Raw genomic sequence first — 23,826 nt, 5'->3', positions numbered from 1 at the left:
CCCAAATAATTCTAATGGATGGCAGGTGCTGCCAGAGTTAAGAACCATTGCTTTAGAATTCTCTAGCATGGTTTCCCTGTAGGTCATTAGTTTTGTGGCATTCTCTCCAGGAGGTACGGCCTCATAGGGCTTCTCAAACATCAGTGCGCCTGAGCGTCACCTGAGGCGCTGTTTCAAATGCAGCTGCCCAGGCTAGAAGATCACACCCGAAGGCGTCCGGGAATCTTCACTTTTTCCGTTGCTAGTAGTGGAAGGGTCACAGACCAAACACTAAGGCCTGAGCGGTGACAACCGAGGCGAGATGATGGTCAACAGGGAATGCCTCGTAGGAGAAAAAAGACAATTTTGTGAGTATAAACCCCCTAAAAACCTGTTTTTCGTTCGCTTCCTTCTCTGGGCAGTTTTGACCCAGACGACTTTTATAAAGAAGGTAACGTGAGTGTGGCGCTGGGTGTGTTGGCTGTTCGGGAACATTCCCTCGGGGCGGAACGTGAGATGGGGGCTCCCCCCAGGTACCCTTTCCCCATCGCCGCTTCCCCGCTCCGCGCTGCTGCTCAGGCGCCAGCTCCCGCGTCGGAAGGGGCGATGGGGTGGCCCGGGGGAAGGGGCAACGCCCAGCGGCGAAAACAAGGAGCACGCTGGCGTTCCTGCTCCCGCCGAGAGACGGCCACTGGCTGGGGCGCGCGCACCGTGGAGCCGGGAGTCCGCGCGGCCCCAGCAGCCCCTGCCTCGCCTCTCCGCGCTCGCGGCGCCGCCTCCTCCCTTCGCGCCGCCGGCGCTGCTCGGGGGCGGGGCCTTGCCGCTGCGGAGGCCCGGGACGCGGCGGCGCTGGACGCGGAGGCGCGGGGCGCACGGTGCGGAGCCGGCCGGAGCTCGAGGCCGGCGGCGGCGGCGGCGGGAGAGCTGCCCGGGCGGCCTCGTAGCGGGGCCCCGCATCGCCGAGCTGCGGCCGGAGCCGCGAAAAGAGGTGAGTGGGCGGCGCGCGGCCCCAGGCTGCCCGAACCGCGGTCCATCGCTTCCTCCCTCCTTTGCCCAGGGCCCTTACCCAGCGCCCCGAGACTTCGCGTCGGTCCCCAGACCCTCCCCGCAGCTTGCGCCGGGGCTGCAGCCTTCGCTGGCTGCGCTCGGGGCTGGCTCCGCACCTTCCTGCACTGAGTAGCCCGCGGCCGCCCGGGCCCCTCGGCTCGCTCCCCAAGGCCCGGCGCGCGGCCCCCTTGCCCTGCGATGAGGGGCCTCGCGAGGATTCCCTGCCCTGCAGTCTCAGGCGATGCGGGGCCTTTCTTTTTGTTCTGAGCTTTGTCACGCGCGTCGGCATCCAAAGTCAAAAGCGTGCACCCCCTAAGTCGCACTAGTTCCAGTTCTGCAGCGTGATTTGCACGAGGCGCGGGGGGCTGGCTGAGCCGCCAGTCTCTCGGCTCCCGCCTCCTCTTCCTCCTCCTCCAGCCCTAGGCGCGCTCCAGCCGCCCTGGGGTCCACGTTGCCGCTGGGCCTCGTGGCTGGTGACCCCGGAGCTTGGCGCCTGGTCCTTCCGCCGCGCGGCCAGAGCGCGGCTGCATCCCGTTCTCGCGGATGCTCGGGGTTTTCTCGCATACCTGTGTTTCCACCTTTGCCAACGTGGAGGATCCACACAACTTTGCCCTGCTGTAAACATCATATCCCATTTAATATTTTTAATGATTTGCTTTTAAGAAACAAAATGTGAAGAATAACAATTTTGATGAATTTTTTTAGCAAAATTTAAGAATTATTTGAAATACCACGATGATGCTGGACAATTTCAGATGTCCCACAGCCAGATTTGCAAAACTAAACTTGTGTGACTTGCACAGTTTTGAGGTTTCCTTTGTCTGATTTGGGGTCCCTAGGTCCTACATTATGCAAATTATTGAGGAACATTTCTAGGGCCGGATTAGTGAGATATACAATAACCTGATGAAGTATTTAGCAGCGCTTGAATGGCTTTGTTTAGCTCATGACCATCAGGTTGGCTCAAATCTCAGTTTTAGTATTTCTGAATTTTGGAGGGCATGGGACAATCTCTTGTCAGTTTTTGTGGGTCTCCAAAGGCATCCTGGTTTCTTCCAGTTGTGTTATAAAAGATGAAGCTAAGCTCATTACTTTCTAAATAGAAACTAGTAACTTGCTAAGACTTACTGTTTTTAGGCCAGACACTCAATTCTTAAGGTGTCAATGAACAAAAATTGAATTGTTAGGATGTTTAAAGAGGTTAGCTTTTAAGATATATTTTGTTCTCCTATGGAGAGGTTATCCGATTTTCACATTTTTTTTAAAGTTAGTTTTACAGGAAAACGAAAGAAAGGAGAGGAAAGGAGTGCTGAGGGTGGGGCCAGGAAATTGTGGTGACTTGGATATTAAGGGCCAAGGATACCATCTGCTTCCTAATGGCTGGTTTAGGTCCAGTTATTGATGGGAAATGAAAAGATGTTGCATTTACATTCCACCCGCTGTTGTTGTTGAGGGCTGGGCAGAAACAACAGTTAGGACAGCTGACCGTAGCAGGCCTAGGGCTACCCGGGTTTATTATGGCCACCTTCCCCAGAAAGGAGGGAACTGCTACCCTTATCCTGTGAAAGTGCGAGCTGGCTTTCTGCATTGGAAGTACAGAGGGCAGAACCTGGGGAAAATGCGTCTGTGTGGATCAGTAGGAAGGGTGGAGCATCCCTTTAGGCAGGTGTGCTGAGAGGAGACAGGTGTCAGTTGATGGGCACTATTGGTGTGAGGGAGCTTGAAGGCAGCGTGGTCCCTGAGGTCCAGCTGCATTTCTCAAAGGACCTGGGGTGGCCACTGGGGGCGGGGGAGCGGTGTTCTGTGCCTTTGGCTTAAATTCTGCAGCATTATTGTTATTACTTGTTTTTTCTTAAAATAAAAAATAAGTTGCCCTATGAAAAAAGATACATTTCTTTTTCAGTGACCTAATGTGAGAAATAACATTCGTAATTGGGATTTTTTAAAAGCACTTCTGTTTTCGTAAAGCAAAACAATTTTTTAAACATTTGTAAAAAAGTAGAAGGAACAGAAGGAATGGTGCTACTATGCTTTTGCTCTCATCTTAGAAAAGGGCGAATGATACTTCACTTGCTCCCCAAAAACTGTTCTTAAAGATCATGGTGGTTTTCTGGACTTTTCAAGTTATTGATGAAGTTACATTAAAAGAGAGACTTGTCTCCAAATTTATGAAGTGTTTCTTAAATTTCCAGAGAGTGTTTCCTTTCTTTCACACAGATATTTGTCACGCTTTCAGGAAAAAAAAAAAAAAAGTCCGTGCCTTCTCAGATTTTTACATTTTGATCTTATTTTCCTTTAAAACCCTTAAGCGCTTTATTAGTAGGACTTCCTCGTGCTAAGATTTTGAAGATTAGTGCCTGACAGAAAAAAGTACGTATATAAATACTATATAATATGATTATAGTTGTTTATATTGTAATTTGCTATGGTTTCCCAACTTTTTTGATGTTTCTCGGTAATAAAAAAACTTGAACACTCTCCTGTATGTGCATTTGCTGCTTATTTGTAAACTACATGTATTTGCTGTTACAGTTATATTGTATCTCAAGGCCCAATATACACATAGGGCTGGATTTGTTGTTAACAACATTAGAAGTAGAAACCCTGTTTTAAATACTCTTTCTCTTAATTTTAAGTATTTTGGGCCTGTGTCTTGTCAGATCTGATTACATCAGCATAGTTTCTACTTCATGAAGTATCTCATGCAAGACTGACTCAGTACAGAGCTTTGCCAGCCATGGTATTTCGCTCTCCTGTGTTTGCATTTATTAGAAGAATAAACAGACCTCTGACTTGGTAGGTCTGGGGTGGGCCACAAAATTTGCATTTCTGACAAATTCCAAGGTAATGCTGATGCTGCTAATATGGGGACCACACTTTAAGAACCACTGAACTACAGCAGGAGTTGGCAACCTGTTTCTGAAAAGGACCAGGTACTATTTTAGGTGTTGAAGACCCTATGGTCCCTGTCACAACTACTCAGCTCTGCTGTTATAGCCCAATAGCCACAGACAATATGTAAATGAATGGGCATGGTTCTGTTCCATAAAACTTTATTTATGGATACCGAAGTTTTAATTTCATGTAATTTTCGTGTGTCATGAGATATCCTTTTATTTCCAAACCAAAAAAAAAAAACCTATCGAGCAATTATCATGTGGTGTGTACTTTATTGCCATTGTAATTTTTAATCCTCACAACAAAAGGTTTTACAGATTTAAAGTCTCATATCACTGCATCCTAGAACGTGGGGACAGTAGTAAGCCTACTTCAGTGGACTTTTACAAGGATTGAATAAGATAGGGGGATTATACAACTCACCAAAATTTATGCAAATAATAAGAAAGCTAGGATTAAAACTCCCTTTGGCCTGACCCCCGTCCATTCTTTTCCTAAGCCACACTGCCTCAACCGTACTGCTAAGGAAGCACTCAGAATAACGGGTAGCTAAACTGACATCTAATGTCACTTCATGGTGTCCAGATTCTCCAAGGAGCACTGAACCAGGAGTCACCTGCCAGGTCAGTCTCCGTCCCTCTATCAGTAGGTCTGCGTGCGGGTTGGGGAACACTGCAAGTTTCAGCTGATTCTCAGTTCTTCTTGGTTTTCAGCCCTGCTGGGCTCTTTTGGGTCTTCCCCACAGGCAGCCAGGAATATGTGGAGAATTTATCTCAGCCCTTTGAAGCACTCTCTCATGAAATATTATTCTTTTAACTTTCTTCAGCCATTGAAAATGTAAAAACTGGCTGGGCGCGGTCGCTCACGCCTGTAATCCCAGCACTTTGGGAGGCTGAGGTGGGCAGATCACCTGAAGTCAGGAGTTTGAGACCATCCTGGCCAACATGGTGAAACCCCATCTCTATTTAAAAAAAAAAAAAAGGAAAATACAAAAATTAGCTGGGCGTGGTGGCATGTGCCTATAATCCCAGCTACCTGGGAGGTTGAGGCATTCGACTCACTTGAATCCAGGAGGCGGAGGTTACAGACAGCTGAGATTGCACCACTGCACTCCAGCCTGGGTGACAGAGTGAGACTTCGTCTCAAAAAATAAAAAGTAAAAAAAGAAAATGTAAAAACTATTCTTAATTTGTGGGCAGTGTACAAAAATAGATGGCTGGCAGGATTCGGCCCTTGGGTTGCAGTTTGTGACTTAAGGAAAACAGCTCCTACTAAGATGTATTCTTTTTCTTTTCTTTTTTTTTCTTTTTCTTTTTTTTGATGGAGTTTTGCTTTTGTTGCCCAGGCCGGAGTGCAATGGCACTATCTCGGCTCACCAAAAGCTCCATCTCCCAGGTTCAAGCGATTCTCCTGCCTCAGCCTCCCAGCTATCTGGGATTACAGGCGTGCAACACCATGCCCTGCTAATTTTGTATTTTTAGTAGAGACAGGGTTTCTCCATGTGGGTCAGGCTTGTCTTGAACTCCCTACCTCAGGTGATCCATCTGCCTCAGCCTCCCAAAGTGCTGGGATTACAGGCGTGAGCCACCGCGCCTGGCCCAAGATGTATTCTTTTTTAAATATTTTTTTGTAGAGACATGGTCTCCCTGCATAACATTGCCCAATTGCCCAATCTGGTCTCGAATTCCTGGGCTCAAGTGATCCTCCTGCCCCAGCCTTCCAAAGTGCTGGGATTACAGACATGAGCCACCATGCTGGCCCCAGGATATATTCTTGACGGTGGTTCCACCTTTCTTCAGAAAATTTCAAAACAGGAAGAATTTTATTCCCTAGTTCATATCTACCTCTCTTTTTGGTGTTTATACCACCTACCACTATACATTCATTTTAAAAGTTTTAATCTTTAGACACTGTCAGCTTCCAGCATTGGGGAAAAGATGGTGTTCATTTTGGGGAAGTGAGAGGAAGAGATCCTGTGTATTTCCTAGTAAGTTTTTAAAGCAATTTAAGCAGAACACAGTGACCTTGGTCATTTAATCCCAATGGGTTAGAGGCAGAGTTGACAAACTGTCTAAATGGTCAGATGGTAAATGTTTAATCATCATAATACCCTATGGGCAGAGTTGGTCTGTGGGTAGGCCTCTGTCTCAACTATTCAGTTCTACTTTGTAGCCAGAAAGCAGCCATAGGCAGTATTGATGGCTGCGTACAGTAAAACTTTAAAAAGCAGGCCCGGATCTGGCCTTCGGGCCATAGTTGGCTCACCCCTGGCTTAGAGACATTCTTGGGACAGGGTGGAATATTTCCAAGCCATCAGAAAACTTGGTGACTGATTCTTTCCCGGACTCCAGGCTGCGCCGGGGTGTGCTCAAGTCTGTTTGCTCGTTGCAGTGACTTCTGAACTTCCTGCTGAGCCACTGGGGCCATTCCTCTGAGAAGGAGTAGAGGTGTGGTTCCACCACTGTTTGGAGAAGCCCAGTTTCTGCGTGATGTTGGTCAAACATGCTAATCTGACCCGATTGCTCCTATATATTTGCTTTTCTGATTAAAAGCTGTATATGAAAATAAGGAAATGTTAAACATAATATTTAACTAGGAAGGTCAAGGGGCTCATGTATTTGGCATGCTGTCCATTTTCATATGCCTTTTCTTTCTTTTTAAAAAAGTAATTAGAAGTCTTTGTTAAATTACAAACATTTTGTCTTACAAGCAAATAATAATTTTAACCAATAGGTTGAATTTTTAAATTAATTAAACCAGTAGGTAAGAATATGCAGTTTTTTTCTTTTCTGATTTATCAAGTGATTTTTTTTTTTTTTTTTTTTTTTGAGACAGAAATCTTGCTCTGTCACCCAGGCTGGCGTGCAGTGACGCAATCACAATTCACTGCAACCTTCGTCTCCTGAGTTCAAGCAATTCTTGTGCCTTAGCCTCCCAAGTAGCTGGGATTACAGGTGTGTGCCACCACACCCAGATAATTTGGGTTTTTTTGTTTGTTTCTTTTTTTTTTTTTGAGGCAGAGTCTTGCTCTCAGGCTGGAGTGCAGTGGCGCAATCTCGGCTCACAGCAACCTCTGCCTCCCAAGTTCAAGCGATTCTCCTGCCTCAGCCTCCCAAGTAGCTGGGATTATAGGCACATACCACCATGCCCGGCTAATTGTATTTTTAGTAGAGACAGGGTTTTGATATGTTGGCCAGGCTGGCCTCAAATTCCTGACCTCAGGTGATTGCCTGCCTTGGCCTCCCAAAGTGCTGGGATTACAGGCATGAGCCACTGGGCACACCAAAAACACACCACTTGTTTTCATTTTGGGAAAGCCTGGAGCCTCACAGAGTTTAGCTGATTTAAGTTAATCATTTTCAGTATGTTGGAAGCTTATAATCAAGTATGAGACAAACATTCTGAAGCTTAAATGAAAATGAGTATTAATATATCTGGTTGGCGCAGTATATCACTCACCCACTTCCATCTCATCCCCAATCCAAATAAATTCTAACGTGGGAGAAGGGAGAGTGTCAGATGTATTTGACCACCGTAAACTCGGCCTCTGAGTTCCTGCCCTCAGCCTTCATCAATCTTGATCATTTCTTGCCAGTGTCTGTCCCTCATCCTTCAGCAGCAAGGGTTTCTACAGTCCTGGAAGCCTGTTAGGAAGCACCTTGCAGGCCTGAAGCCTCATTGTGTTACTTCCCTTCCTTGTGTCTCTGTTTACCTGGGCAGCCATGCTCCCATTTGGAGCCCAGGGCTCTCCTAAGAGTGCTGTCTAGACAGCTGCTCACCTTCCTGGCCAGCCAAGCACTGGGTGACAGTGAGGGGCTTCCAGGATTGTACGACTTCCAGGACTGTTTGAGGCTTGGCTTCCTCAAACCTTTTTCATAATATGATCCTGGTCTGGAATGTCCACTGCCTCAGTGGCATCTGTAGGTCAGCCCCAGGTAATGGCAAGTACTGCTATTTTAGTTGGTGGCAGTCAGGAGAAGGAAAGAAGAGGGCTGGTTGCTATAAAGTAGAATGGTTATGGAAGGAAAACATGCATCACTGTTTCCTCATAAAATGGAAAAAAGATTGAATCTAGAAATGATTTGTTATTCATCTTTCCATCCCTAATAATTGTAAACATTTGTTGAGCAATTACTATGTGCCAAATGTAGCTCTAAGTGCTGCTCACTCAACTCACTGAATCCTCATAAAAACCTTGTGAGCAGGACAGTGAGGCACAGGCAGGTCCTGTGTCCCCTGAGTGGTAGACCCAGGGTCAGACATGGTTGTGGGGTTCCAGTCTTGGGGTTCCTGAGTGGTGGAGCCAGTGTCAGACATGGCTGTGAGGTTCCAGTCTGTGGGGTTCCTGAGTAGTGGAGCCAGGGTTCAGACATGGCTGTGGGATTCCAGTCTGCTCTTAATACCACCCTGAGCTGCCTGACTCATGGTAGCGGCTCAATAAATTTTTTATTGGCTGTCTAAAGAAAAGAGAATATTAAATGATTATCTGTACACTTCCCTTGAAGTGAGAATCAAGTTTATTTTCTGTTTTCAAACTTATAACCCACCCACTGACTTACATCTACTAGAATAACAAAAGGCCTTGCAAGGGTCACATCTAAAAGTATTTTGTCAAGCCATGTGCGGCGGCGTGTGCCTATGGTTCCAGCTACTGGGAGACTGAGGTGTGAGGATTGCCTGGGTCCAGGAGTTCGAGGCTGCAGTGAGCCATGATTGTACCACTGCACTCCAGCCTGGGTGACAAGATTCCATCTCTTTAAAAAAAAGTATATTGTTTGAAAATTTAGTATATAACAAATATAGTTGTTCAAAGCAGTAGGTAAAAATAGATTATTCAGTAAAGGGCCGTGGCAGAACTGGCTTGTCACTACAGGAAAAAAAAAACTGCATTCTTTGTATTTCCTTACTTCTGCATTCTTTGTATTTCCTTACTCCTTACATCAAAAAGGAATTTTAAATTGATGAACAATTTAAATGTAAATATGAAACTGTACATTGGAAAAAAATGTGGGTAAGTGTGTTTATAAACTTAGAATAGGAAATGCCCTTCTAAATATAACAACAATCGAGAAGTAATAAAGGACTGACAAGATTAGGTTATTTAAAACAACAATAGAGTGGCCGGCAAGATGGCCGAATAGGAACAGCTCTGATCTGCAGCTCCCAGCGAGATCAACACAGAAGACAGGTGCTTTCTGCATTTCCAACTGAGGTACCTGGCTCATCTCACTGGGACTGGTTAGATGGTGGGTGCAGCCCACAGAGGGTGAGCAGAAGCAGGGTGGGGCGTCACCTCATCTAGGAAGTGCAAGGGGTTGGGGAACTCCTCCCCTAGCCAAGGGAAACTGTGAGGGACTGTGTCATGAGGGACAGTTCACTCTGGCCCAGATACTATGCTTTTCCCATGATCTTTGCAACCCAGAGACCAGGAGATTCCCTCAGGTGCCTACACCACCAGGGCCCTGGGTTTCAAGCACAAAACTGGGCAGCCATTTGGGCAGACACTGAGCTAGCTGCAGGAGTTTTTTGTCTTTTTTTTTGGTACCCCAGTGGCAGTTGGAACACCAGTGAGACAGAACTGTTCACTCTCCTGGAAAGGAGGCTGAAGCCAGGGAGCCAAGTGGTCTAACTCATTGGATTCCACCCCAATGGAGCGCAGCAAGCTAAGAAACACTGGCTTGAAATTCTTGCTGCCAGCACAGCAGTCTGAAGTTGCCCTGGGATGCTCGAGCTTGGTCGGGGGGAGGGGTATCTGCCATTACTGAGGCTGGAGTAGGTGATTTTCCTCTCACAGTGTAAAGAAAGCTGCCAGTTCGAACTGGGTAGAGCCCACTGCAGCTTGGCAAAGCCACTGTGGCCAGACTGCCTCTCTAGATTCCTCCTCTCTGAGCAGGGCATCTCTGAAAGAAAGGCAGCAGCCCCAGTCTTATAGATAAAACTCCCAGCTCCCTGGGACAGAGCACCTGGGGGAAGGGGTAGCTGTGGGCATAGCTTCAGCAGACTTAAATGTTCCTGCCTGCCAGCTCTGAAGAGAGCAGCAAATCTCCCAGCACAGTGCGTGAGGTCTGCTAAGGGACAGACTGCCTCTTCAAGTGGGTCCCTGACCCCTGTGCCTCCTGACTGGGAGACACCTCCTAGCAGGGCTTGACAGCTCACCTCATACAGGAGAGCTCCGGCTGGCATCTGGTGGGTCCCCCCCTGCGACAAAGCTTCCAGAGGAAGGAACAGGCAGCAATCTTTGCTTTTCTGATGCCTCCACTGGTGATACCCAGGCAGTGTCTGGAGTGGACGTCCAGCAAACTCCAGCAGACCTGCAGCAGAGGGGCCTGACAGTGAGAAGGAAAACTAACAAAGGAATAGCATCAACAAAAAGGACGTCCACACAGAAACCCCATCTGAAGTTCACCAATATCAAAGACCAAAGGTAGATACATCCACGAAGATGAGGAAAAACCTGCACAAAAAGGCTGAAAATTCCAAAAACCAGAATGCCTCTTCTCCTCCAAAGGATCACAACTCCTCGCCAGCAAGGGAACAAAACTGGACAGAGAATGAGTTTGATGAACTGACAGAAGTAGGCTTCAGAAGGTGGGTAATAACAAACTCCTCCGAGCTAAAGGAGCATGTTCTAACCCAATGCAAGGAAGCTAAGAACCTTGAAAAAAGTTTAGAGGAATTGCTAACTAGAATAAGCAGTTTAGAGAAGAACATAAATGACCTGACGGAGCTGAAAAACACAGCACAAGAACTTCGTGAAGCATATACAAGTATCAATAGCCAACTCAGTCAAGCGGAAGAAAGGATATCAGAGGTTGAAGTTCAACTTAATGAAATAAAGCCTGAAGACAAGATTAGAGAAAAAAGAATGAAAAGGAATGAACAAAGCCTCCAACAAATATGGGACTATGTGAAAAGACCAAACCTGTATTTGATTGGTGTACCTGAAAGTGACGGGGAGAATGGAACCAAGTTGGAAACACTCTTCAGGATATTATCCAGGAGAACTTCCCCAACCTAGCAAGACAGGCCAACATTCAAATTCAGGAAATACAGAGAACACCACAAAGATACTCCTCGAGAAGAGCAACCTGAAGACACATAATTGTCAGATTCACCAAAGTTGAAATGAAGGAAAAAATGTTAAGGGCAGCCAGAGAAAAAGGTCAGGTTACCCACAAAGGGAAGCCCATCAGACGAACAGCAGATCTCTCTGCAGAAACCCTACAAGCCAGAAGAGAGTGGGGGCCAATATTCAACATTCTTAAAAGAATTTTCAACCCAGAGTTTCATATCTAGCCAAACTAAGCTTCATAAGCAAAGGATAAGTAAAATCCTTTACAGACAAGCAAATGCTGAGAGATTTTGTCACCAGCAGGACTGCCTGACAAGAGCTCCTAAAGGAAGCACTAAATATGGAAAGGAAAAACCAGTACCAGCCACTGCAAAAGCATACCAAATTGTAAAGACCGTCGACACTATGAAGAAACTGCATCAACTAACGGACAAAATAACCAGCTAGCATCATAATGACAGGATCAAATTCACACATAACAATATTAACCTTAAATGTAAATGGGCTAAGTGCCCCAATTAAAAGACACAGACTGGCAAATTGGATAGAGTCAAGACCCATAGGTATGCTGTATTCAGGAGACCCATCTCACATGCAAAGACACACATAGGCTCAAAATAAAAGGATGGAAGAATATTTACCAAGCAAACGGAAAGCAAAAAAAAAAAAAAAACCAGGGGTTGCAGTCCTAGTTTCTGAAAAAACAGACTTTAAACCAACAAAGATTTAAAAAGGGCATTACATAATGGTAAAGGAATCAATGCAACAAGAAGAGCTAACTATCTATCTATCTATCTATCTATCTATCTATCTATCTACACCCTTCAAAAAAAACAATGAATCCAGGAGCTGGTTTTTTGAAAAGATTAACAAAATAGATAGACTGCTAGCCAGACTAATAAAGAAGAAAAGAAAGAAGATTGAAATAGACACAATAAAAAATGGTAAAGGGGAGATCACCACTGATCCCACAGAAATACAAACTAAAATCAGAGAATACTATAAACACCTCTATGCAAATAAACTAGAAAATCTAGAAGAAATGGATAAATTCCTGGACACATAAACCCTCCCAAGACTAAACCAAGGAAGAAGTCAAATCCCTGAATAGAACAATAACAGGTTCTGAAATTGAGGCAGTAATTAATAGCCTACCAACCAACCAAAGCCCAGGACCAGAGAGAATCACAGCCGAATTCTACCAGAGGTACAAAGAGGAGCTGGTACCATTCCTTCTGAAACTATTCCAAACAATAGAAAAAGAGGGACTCTTCCCTAACTCGTTTTATGAGGCCAGCATCATCCTGATACCAAAACCTGGCCTAGACACAACAAAAAAAGAAAATTTCAGACCAATATCCCTGATGAACATCGATGTGGAAATCCTCAATAAAATACTGGCAAACCGAATCCAGCAGCACATCAAAAAGCTTATCCACCACGATCAAGTCGGTTTCATCCCTGGGATGCAAGGCTGGTTCAACATATGCAAATCAATAAACGTGATCCATCATGTAAACAGAACCAATGACAAAATCCACATGGTTCTCTCAATAGATGCAGAGAAGGCCTTCGATCAAATTCCACACCCCTTCATTCTAAAAACTCTCAATAAACTAGGTATTGATGGAATATATCTCAAAATAATAAGAGCTACTTATGACAAACCCACAGCCAATATCATACTGAATGGGCAAAAGCTGGAAGCATTCCATTTGAAAACTGCCATAGACAAGGAAGTCCTCTCTCATCACTCCTATTCAACATGGTATTTGAAGTTCTGGCCACGGCAATCAGGCAAGAGAAAGAAATGTATTCATACAGGAAGAGAGGAAGTCATATTGTCTCTGTTTGCAGATGACATGATTGTATATTTAGAAAACCCCATCATCTCGGCCTAAAATCTCCTTAAGCTGATAAGCAACTTCAGCAAAGTCTCAGGATACAAAATCAATGTGCAAAAATCACAAGCATTCCTATATACTAATAGACAGCCAAATCGTGAATGAGCTCTCATTCATAATTGCTACAAGGAGAATAAAATACCTAGGAGTACAACTTACAAGGGATGTGAAGGACCTCTTCAAGGAGAACTACAAACCACTGTTCAAGGAAGTAAGAGAGGACACAAACAAATGGAGAAACATTCCATGCTCATGGATCGGAAGAATCAATATCGTGAAAATGGCCATACTGCCCAAAGTAATTTATAGATTCAATGCTATCGCCATCAAGCTACCATTTACTTTCTTCACAGAATTAAAAAAAAAAAAAACTTTGAATTTCATATGGAACCAAAAAAGAGCTCATATAGCCAAGACAATTCTAAGCAAAAAGACAAAGCTGGAGGCATCATGCTGCCTGACTTCAAACTACTACAAGGCTGCAGTAACCAAAACAGCATGGTACTGGTACCAAAACAGATACATAAACCAATGGAACAGAACAGAGGGCTCAGAAAGAATGCCACACATCTACAACCATCTGATCTTTGACACACCTGACAAAAGCAATGGAGAAAGGATTCCCTATTTAATAAATAGTGTTGGGAAAACTGGCAAGCCGTATGCAGAAAACTGAAACTGGACCTCTTCCTTATACCTTATACAAAAATTAACTCAAGATGGATTAAAGACTTAAACGTAAGACCTAAAACCATAAACACCCTAGAAGAAAACCTGGGCAGTACGTGGGCATGGGCAAAGACTTCATGACTAAAACACCAAAAGCAATGGCAACAAAAGCCAAAATAGACAAATGGGATCTAGTTAAGCTAACGAGCCTCTGCACAGCTAAAGAAACTATCATCGGCCGGGCGCGGTGGCTCACGCTTGTGGTCCCAGCACTTTGGGAGGCCGAGGCGGGCGGATCACGAGGTCAGGAGATCGAGACCACGGTGAAACCCCGTCTCTACTAAAAATACAAAAAAAAAAAAAAAATAGCCGGGCGTGGTGGCAGGTGCCTGTAGTCCCAGCTACTCGGAGAGGCTAAGGCAGGAGAATGGCGTGAACCCGGGAGGCGGAGCTTGCAGTGAGCCGAGATTGCACCACTGCACTCCAGCCTGGGCGACAGAGCGAGACTCCGTCTCAAAAAAAAAAAAAAAAGAAACTATCATCAGAGTGAATAGGCAGCCTACAGAATGGGAGAAAATTTTTGTAATCTGTCCATCTGACAAAGGGCTAATATCCAGAATCTACAAAGAACTTAAAGTTACAAGAAAAAAAAAACCCATCAAAAACTGGGTGAAGGATATGAACAGAGACTTCTCAAAAGGAGACATTTATGCAGCCAACAAACATGAACAAAAGCTCATCATCATTGGTCATTAGAGAAATGCAAATCAAAACCACAATGAGATACCATCTCACGCCAGTTAGAATGGTGATCATTAAAAAGTCAGGAAACCACAGATGCTGGAGAAAATGTGGAGAAATAGGAACGCTTTTACACTGTTGGTGGGAGTGTAAGTTAGTTCAACCATTGTGGAAAACAGCGTGGTGATTCCTCAAGGATCTGGAACCAGAAATACCATTTGACAGCAATCCCATTACTGGGTATATACCCAAAGGATTATAAATCATTCTACTATAAAGACACATGCACACGTATGTTTATTGCGGCACTGTTCACGATAGCAAAGACTTGGAACCAACCCAAATGCCCATCGATAGACTAGATAAAGAAAACGTGGCACATATACACCATGGAATACTATGCAGCCATAAATGAGTTCGTGTCCTTTGCCAGGGACATGGATGAAGCTGGAAACCATCATTCTCAGCAAACTAACACAGGAACAGAAAACCAAACACCACATGTTCTCATTCATAAGTGGGAGCTGAACAATGAGAACACATGGACACAGGGAGGGAAACATCACACACCAGGGCCTGTGGGGGGGTAGGGGGGCTAGGGGAGGGGTAAGCATTAGGAGAAGTAACTAAATGTAGATGACAGGTTGATGGATGCAGCAAACCATCATGGCACATGTGTACCTATGTAACAAACCTGCACGTTCTGCACATGTATCCCAGAACTTAAAGTATAATAATAAAAAAAAAAAGTAGAACCTTCAAAAAAAAAAAAAAAAAAACAACTTTGGGCGAAATTTCTATAAAGTAAAAGAATAGATGAAAAATTGAAAAAAATTATTCAAATGAAGGACCAAAGATTGGTTTACCTTTAGCAGACAAAGAGCTTTAGCAAATCAGTAAGATGAACACCCCAGTTTAAAATTGGGCAAAGAATATGAAAAGGCATTTCACTAAAATAAACATGCAGATGGCCAATAAATGAAAAGACACTCATTTATACTCATAATTAATGTGCTTGAAAATATCACTAATGAGATTGCCAGGCATTAAAAAGTTTGTTTTCTATGTTGTTATGTCAGAAAACAGGCATTCTCTTGCTGCAGAAGATTGTGATTAAAACCCCTATATGAAAGAAGGAAGTTTTTTTTGTAGGCCTAACTATCTTTTTGTTTTTCTGGGACAGAGTCTCACTCTGTCGCCCCCAGGCTGGAGTGCAGTGGCACGATCTCGGTTCACTGCAACCTCTGCCTCCCAGGTTCAAGTGATTCTTCTGCCTCAGCCTCCTGAGTAGCTGGGACTACAGGCGAGCACCACCCCTGGCTACTTTTTGTATTTTTAATAGAGATGGGGTTTCACCATATTGAGGAGGATGGTCTTGAACTGACCTCATGATCCGCTTGCCTCGGCCTCCTAAAGTGCTGGAATTACAGGCATGAGCCTCTGTGCCCAGCGAGAGGAAGGAAATTTTAAAAATATTAATATTTAGCTAGAAGGTTCAAAGGGCTCATGCATTTGACAGGTTGGACCTGTTTTGGATATGGTTAGGATCTATCAATAATTTTTATATAGTTTAGACTTAAGGAAGGGTTGGAAAAATAGTACATATAGTTCGTATATACCCTTTACCCTATTTCCCCTTAACCGTAGAATTTATCAAAATTGAGAGATTAACCTTGGCAGTATCTTTTTAACCGTGCTGGCCAAGTGTCTTATAGAATGTCTGACGAGTTGACTTCCTCTGAGTTTTCTCCTAATAAGATTGAGATTATGCATCCCTGGCAGGAGACTGTAGAGGTGCCGTGCCCTCCTAGTGCGCCAGGTCAGGGGGTATGTGATGTCGATGTGCTTCATTATCAGGGATACCAAGCTTGAACATGTGGCTAAGGTGGCATCTGCCAGGATTCTTCATGTAATAGAACTGTTTTTCCCTTTGTAATTTGCCAACTATTTTGGAAGAGAGAAGCTCTATCAATATTAAAAACATACATTTTTGACCCAGAAATAGATCCACAGAGATGTGATTTATTTCATCTCCTGCAAAATGGGGATGATAATGCCCCCAAAGCTGATACGAGCCCCTGTATTGAGCACCGCCTCACAACAGTAAGCTCGCTGTTGGTTCATCTCAAGCTCCTTGAGCCCAGCTAGGTTTGGAACTCAGGACTTTTTTCAGAATTCAGGTAACATTGGGCATTTATTATATATTATGTGACAGCCCCAGGAGGATCTAGGACAGCACCGCACACTCAAACACTCATCTTTCTGCAGTGAAATGTATGAGCATTCACATGAAGGGAGGAAGATAAAGACTGTAAGTAGCTTCAGATAAGTTCTGATCAGACCTTGATCTCAGTTCAGGTTTTGTTGCTGGAAAAGTTTTTTAAAATGTCTGAGTTTTTAGAGACCGTTTTGGATTTCAAAGTTGTGAATAAGGGACTGTACACATAGGTAAGAGTTCATAAACACAGAGATGGGTGCACAGTTCCACATCTGCAGGTTAAACTAGCCGTTCAAAATGTAGTTAAGCCTGCCTGGGCATGGTGGCTCAACACCTGTAATCCCAGCACTTTGGGAGGCCGAGGCAGGCAGATCACTTGAGGCCGAGAATTCGAGACCAGCCTGGCCAGCATAGTGAAACACCGTCTCTACTAAAGGTACAAAAAAACTAGCTGGGTGTGGTGGTGGGTACCTCTAATCCCAGCTACTCAGGAGGCTGAGATGGGAGAATCCTTTGAACTTGGGAGGCGGAGGTTGCAGTGAGCCAAGTTCGTGCCACTGCACTCTAGCCTGGGTGACAGAGCAAGACTCTATCTCAGAAAAACAAACAAAAATTAGGCCTACAGTGGTTGCATCTCTACTGAACGTGTATAGACTTTGTTGTCATTAGTTCCTAAACATATGGCTTAACAGCTAATTACATAGCATTTACATTGTACTAAGTATTGTAAGTAATCTAGCATGGTTTAAAGCTTAGAGGAGGATGTGTCTGGGTTGGATTCACATATTATGCCATTTTATATAAGAGACTTGAACATCCTTGGCTTTTGGTGTCCTCGGGGGGTCCTGGAACCAATCCCCAGTGAATACTGAGGGACAGCTATGTAAGGCTGTTATGGTAGCATTGTTGGAAATAAGCCTGGAAAACCTTGACTGTTTCTCTGTAGGAGATCAGTTAAGCAAATCTTGGCACACAGTGTTGCCCTATTCAGCCCTTTGAAAAGAATGGAGCAAACCATAATGTGCTGCTAAAAAAGGGAGGCAAGATGTGTTACTAAGAAATAAACAGCATTTGCAGAATAGTGTGAATGGTGTGATCTTGTTTGGATTAAAATAAATATATTGATGCTTATATATGCATCTAGAAACATCTAGAATAGCGGCTATACATATGAATCACCTGGGGAGGTTAAAAAATACCAATATCGGGGCCTTGCCCTAAACCCCATTGAATTAGAAATGCAGGGGTGGGGGCCAGGTGTGATGGCTCACACCTGTACTCCCAGCACTTTAGGAGGCTGAGGCGGGAGGATCACTGAGCCCAGGAGTTTGAGACCAGATTGAGTAACATAGTGAGACCCCATCTCTACAAAAATAGAAAAAATTAGCTGGGCATGGTGGCACACACCTGTAGTCCCAGCTACTTGGGAAGCTGAGGTGGGAGGATCACTTGAGCCCAGGAAGTTGAGGCTGGGATCACACCACTAGGCAGCTATTTCAGCCTGGGCGACAGAGTGAGTGTGTCAGCCTGACTGACAGAGTGAGACCCTGTCTCAAGAAAAAAAAAAAGGAAAGAAAGAAGAAATGCAGTGGTGGAGCCCAGGTATTGATATTTTAAAAAGTGTCAGGCCGGGCGTGGTGGCTCATGCCTGTAATCCCAGCACTTTGGGAGGCCGAGGCAGGCGGATCACGAGGTCAGGAGATTGAGACCATCCTGGCTAACACGGTGAAACTTTGTCTCTACTAAAACTACAAAAAATTAGCCAGGCATGGTGGTTGGCACCTGTAGTCCCAGCTACTCGGGAGGCTGAGGCAGGACAATGGCATGAACCTGGGAGGCGGAGCTTGCAGTGAGCCTAGATCGTGCCACTGCACTCCAGCCTGGTGACAGAGTGAGACTCTGTCTCAAAAAAAAAAAAAAAAAGTGTCCCAGGTGGTGCTGATGCCCCTTGAGTGTTGAGGACCACTGGAATAGAAGGACCCAGATGTTAGAAAATGTTATCCCTTTCCTTTGGAGTAGGATGAGGGGGATGTAATTTATCCTTTTTTATTTTTTTATTTTTTGAATCAGAGTCTTGCTCTATTGCCCAGGCTGGAGTGCAGTGGTGTGATCTTGGCTCACTGCAAGCTCTGCCTCCCGGGTTCAAGCTTTTCTCCTGTCTCAGCCTCCTGGGACTACAGGCATGCGCCACCAGGCCTGGCTGATTTTTGTATTTTTAGTAGAGATGGAGTTTCACCACGTTGGCCAGGCTGGTCTCAAATTCCTAACTTCAGGCCATCTACCTGCCTTGGCCTCCCAAAGTGCTGGGATTACAGGCATGAGCCACCGCACCCAACCAATTTATACTTTACTGTGTGTAGTTTCCTATTTTTTCCTTAGCAAAAGCCATTTGGAAAAGTCCCCACCACCCCCTCTTGTATTTGTACTTTTATATTTTAAAAACAAGGTTAGCTGGGCGTGGTGGCTTATGCCTATATTCCCAGCACTTTGGGAGGCCGAGGCAGATGGATCACCTGAGGTTGGGAGTTCCAGACTAGCCTGACCAACATGGAGAAACCCCATCTCTACTAAAAATACAAAATTAGCTGGCCATGGTGGCGCATGCCTGTAATCCCAGCTACTCGGGGAGCTGAGGCAGGAGAATCGCTTTAACCCGGGAGGCGGAGGTTGTGGTGAGCCGAGATCACACCATTGCACTCCAGCCTGGACAACAAGAGGGAAACTCTGTCTCAAAAAAAAAAAAAAAAGTTAAGGCTGGGTGCACTGGCTCATACCTGTAATCCCAGTACTTTGAGAGGCCCAGATGGGAGGATCACTTGAGGTCAGGAATTTGAGGCCAACCTAGGCAATAGTGAGACCCTGTCTGTACAAAAATTGTTTTAAAAAGTTAGCTGGGCATGGTGGCCCATGCCTATAGTCCCAGCTACTTGAGAGGGTGAGGCAGGAGGATTATTTGAGCCCAAGAGTTTGAGGCTTCAGTGAGCCACAGTTGCGCCACTGACTCCACCCTGGGCGACAGAGACCCTGTCTCTAAAATAAACAAACAAAAATTTAAAAAAATTTAAGAGTCAAAAAAGAGACTCTTGTGATCAAAATGAGATACGATAGGACAATGGAGACACATTTTCAGCAGATCTGTAGAATCTTCTAGAAGTTTCTTATTTCTGAGCTTATGCTTCTTGAGTATATTCAGTGCTTGCTGATATCAGCTGATAATTGAAAGAAAAACGTTGTTTCCCCTTTCATCCTGAGAGGCCAGAAGCTGGTAAGACATGATCACAGGTCAGAATTTCCACCCATGGGAATTCTGGGGATGCTTTATTTTAGATGATTCTGCTAGATTGCTTCTTTATCCCCTGGCAGGCCCCCATACTAGTAGCTAGCTGTTAAGAAAGAGGAAGCCTTTTGATGACCCACCTGAAAAGACCATAGGGTGAGGATCAGCTCTCCCATGTTCTCACTGGTGAGAACGGGGTTTTGCAGGTGAATCCTTGGTGGTCTCCTCTTCCTTCCCCATCCCTTGTCTTTTTTTCCCCACCCTCCCCTTCCCTTTCCTCCTCTGTTGCTAGACACCCCTGGTGTAAAAGGCTCTCTGTGCTCAAAGGCTGTTTGTTGCAGTGCAGCCACTCTCCCTCTGATAAGGTTCTGTTTTATCTGGCTCGGGAAAAGCCATTTGAAAAAGTCTACTTTCCTTGTTCCTAGAGACCAGTGCTTGCATCCAGGTAGACCTGGCTTTGAATTGAAGCCCATTAACAAAATTTATGGCATCTTTCTTCTAAGCTGTATTTTTTGTGCACTCTGTAGCTCTCACACAGAGGCACTGTGTTTCCTAACATGAGGCGTACAATGCAGCAGTTGCACAGATACGGTCCCTAAAGTGAGAAATGAATGTTCGAAAGACAAGGTGCTCTCGTTTGGCATGGAATGAATGCCTTGTTTCCACCTCAAATCCTAAGATGGAACACATTTTTCCTGGTGACTTCAGGCAGATGGCACACCTCCCACTTCCATTGTGTGTCATGAAGGAGGAGACACTTCTATAGCCAGGGCTGTGCCTGAATAATGATGTACATGGGGGGAGTTCACGTTCACCTCCAGAATGGGTTTCCTGCTTTGCCTGAGAAATGCTTTAATTGGGTATCATTAGTAATCCTGTCAAGGGTAAAAAAAAACCTCCCTAGTTAGGAATCAAAGCAAAAAGCTCTCTCTGAGGAGTAATGAGGAATATAGTCTTTCTAATATGATGCGGAAGCACTTAATATTTGTTATTGGTGTTTACAGAAATGATTACTTCTCAAACATTGCTGTTTACAGAAATGATTAATTCTCAAACTATGCCGGGAAGGTGAGTATGGTAATGATTTTACAGGGGAGGAATCTGAAGTGTAAGAGGAATCATGTCTTGCCCCAGGTCTCTAGCTAATCTGTGGCAGGTTTCGGGGCAGTGCCTGCTCCTCTGAGCCTGTCCTGGGAGCTGGCCACACTGCCCTGGGTGCACAGCACCGTGGGCTCTGTGCATGCCATCCACATACTCTTCTCCGTCGACAGCTTTGCACGTCAAGGAGGAGCTACCAGCCCATGCTTCCTGGCAAGACCCCTCTCCTCTTGGTTGTAAGGCTGATACGGTCTGCTTCAGAGATGATAATACTAGTATTGATGTTTATTTATTTGCTTTTACTTGGCAGATTCTCAGTGCTGATTTTGAGATGATGGGCTTGGGAAACGGGCGTCGCAGCATGAAGTCGCCGCCCCTCGTGCTGGCTGCCCTGGTGGCCTGCATCATCGTCTTGGGCTTCAACTACTGGATTGCGAGCTCCCGGAGCATGGATCTCCAGGTGTTTTGTTTTGTTTATTGTTATGTTTATTTTATGTTTATGTTTTGTTTATTTTGTTATGATGGGGTCCCAGGGGTTTGTTGTTTCGTGCCAGCCAGGGCGTTTTGTGCAGGGCACATGCTTGTAAGGTGAGTTTAGGACTCTGCACACCCCCACAGCCCTGGGCCAGACCCCAAGCAGCTTTGGGTAGGAGAGGTCCTCTCTGTGGTTGTGTAGGATTGTGGTTGTGGTGTCCCTCCCTGCCTTTCCTGTGAGTTAACAGCATTCATTTGAGCTACTGGGGTGGTTCTGGGAAGACAGCTTGCTTACGTACACTGGCCATAGTCCATTGTTTGCGGTCCTCCGGTGCACAAGATATCGAAGAGTAGTATTGGAAGTGTGCTTGGATGATGGGTATAAGAAATATGTTTTTAAAGGTACCAATCTTTATCTTCATCATTTAACAATAATAATAATTTTAACTTCCTCATTTACCGTTGCAGCCATGGGTCAGGTACAGTGCTGAGCAGTGACAAAGATGCTCCTTGATTGAACTTGAGTCGGGCCCTTCTGAGCCGTCTTCTTGACTAGGCCTTGATCTTGGTCCCTCCCAACTCTCACTCCCTGTCTTTGGCCTGTCCAGCCCAGTCCTAGCAAAGGATCCCGCTAAGCCATCCTTCTACCCCTGATCCTTGACCACGTTCCTCATCCCTACCCTTGCTGTCTAAGTCCTTGGCCTGCATTTAGCAAGAATCTTGTTAGGCCAGTTTAGCAAGAATCTCCCTACTCTGGGGGCGATTTCCATCCACTGACTCCCCACACTGTGCTCGTTGGCTATAAATCCCCAGCTGTCTTTGATGTGTTCAGCATTGAGCACAATTTCCCTCTCCTATTGCAATCGTTTTGAATAGTCTTTCTTACCATTTTAATAAATGTCAGAATAATTTCTCTTTCACAGTACTTTATACAAATTATCTCCTTTTGTGCACAAACCCTACAAGGTTGAGACTTGACTTTCCTCATTTCACAGGGGGTCAGACTGAGGCACAGAGAGGTTGAGGTGGAGCAGGGATTCCAACCCGCATGGGCTTAGCCGTGGCACCCCAGCCCGTCTGCGTTCTGTCCTGTTCTCACACTTACCCTCCTGGGCTTGTACTCCCTGTGTCTCAGCTTCCACGGGAGCTCCTGTTCTCTGGGCAGATGAGGTCTGCTTGTCTGGAGTTGGAGAACTGAATCTGTTTTCAGAAATTGTGTCTGCTAAAGAGTTGTTAAGTGCTTTGTTAGCAGCAAAGAAGAACTAAATATTTGAGCATCATCTCATGCCAGGTAAAGCATGAGGCATTCTATGCACTTAGCACATTTAAGCCTCACAAAAACCCAGTGGGAAGTGTGGTGTGAGTGCATGGAGCCTTACTTCACTTACAGAGACCATTTTTCCAGAAGAAACTGCTCCAGCTTCTATCCAGTTGACTTAAAACACAGCCTTGGGCACTTGTGTGTATGAGACTGGTACTGGCCCTGGGCCCCAAGGTGGTCTTTGTGGAGGGCGCTCAGGTGGTCCAGGCTCCGCAGGTAACTTGGCATCAGTCCTAATGCCACGGTCTCCTTGTAGACACGGATCATGGAGCTGGAAGGCAGGGTCCGCAGGGCGGCTGCGGAGAGAGGCGCCGTGGAGCTGAAGAAGAACGAGTTCCAGGGAGAGCTGGAGAAGCAGCGGGAGCAGCTTGACAAAATCCAGTCCAGCCACAACTTCCAGCTGGAGAGCGTCAACAAGCTGTACCAGGACGAAAAGGCAAGGCCTGCTTTGTTTCCTCTCAGCTCTTTTTTAAGGGACGGTGTCTACATTGTCTGTTTCTTCTTGGAGAGAGGATGGGCAAGCGGCTGGGTTTAGATTTATGTAATTATGTGGAAAGAGCCTATTGATCAAGCTTTGGGCATTCTCCCCCTTTCCCCTCCAAGTCCCTGGCTGGGCTTTCAGTGAAGCCTTTTGCAATGGTAATAAACGGGAGAAATGCAGAAGAACAATTTCAGATTCATCCTCCTATTGGCTTTTTTTTTCCTCCTGTTGGTTTTTTTTTTTCTTCCCACTTTCTACAAACATGTATTAAATACCTACTCTGTGCCAGGCCTATGCCAGGTGCTTATATCTCACAGAGGAATAATATTTGTGCCCTCCAAGTATCTAATGGAGGGGAGGAGAGGCAGACTCTACTAAATACTAACAGAGAAAGTAGGGGACTGCACACTGGCTTGTAAGCTAAGAAAAAACCCGACAAATCCTGCGTAGATTAAAAGGCACCTTCCTGCTAATTAAAATATCTAAGCTTTATATGTCTTTTTTTTTTTTTTTGAGATGGTGTTTGGCTCTGTCGCCCAGGCTGGAGTGCAATGGTGCGATCTTGGCTCACTGCAACCTCTGCCTCCCGGGTTCAAGCAATTCTCCTGCCTCAGCCTCCCAAGTAGCTGGGACTACAGGCATGTGCC

General features: G+C 45.2%; 1 protein-coding gene across 5 annotated transcripts in view; it reads left to right on the top strand.

The window, feature by feature from the left end:
* The first annotated feature begins 222 nt into the window (after positions 1–222).
* GOLM1 (golgi membrane protein 1) overlaps positions 223–23,826 on the top strand; it is a 72,565-nt gene continuing 48,961 nt past the window's right edge. For 2 of the 5 annotated variants that reach the window (XM_032164437.2, XM_032164434.2), the window contains exons 1-3: positions 796–967; positions 21,214–21,363; positions 22,955–23,134. In XM_032164437.2, coding sequence (XP_032020328.1) covers positions 21,235–21,363; positions 22,955–23,134 — 309 coding nt within the window. In that variant the 5' untranslated portion in view covers positions 796–967; positions 21,214–21,234. Of the gene's footprint in view, positions 348–795; positions 968–4,529; positions 4,548–21,213; positions 21,364–22,954; positions 23,135–23,826 lie in introns of those variants that run through there. The other 3 variants (XM_032164438.2, XM_032164435.2, XM_032164436.2) reach the window with 3 other exon arrangements.

This window comes from Hylobates moloch, unplaced genomic scaffold (genome assembly GCF_009828535.3).
Source record: "Hylobates moloch isolate HMO894 unplaced genomic scaffold, HMol_V3 SCAFFOLD_10, whole genome shotgun sequence".
NCBI lineage: Eukaryota > Metazoa > Chordata > Mammalia > Primates > Hylobatidae > Hylobates > Hylobates moloch.
This window is presented reverse-complemented; position numbering and strand designations above follow the sequence as displayed.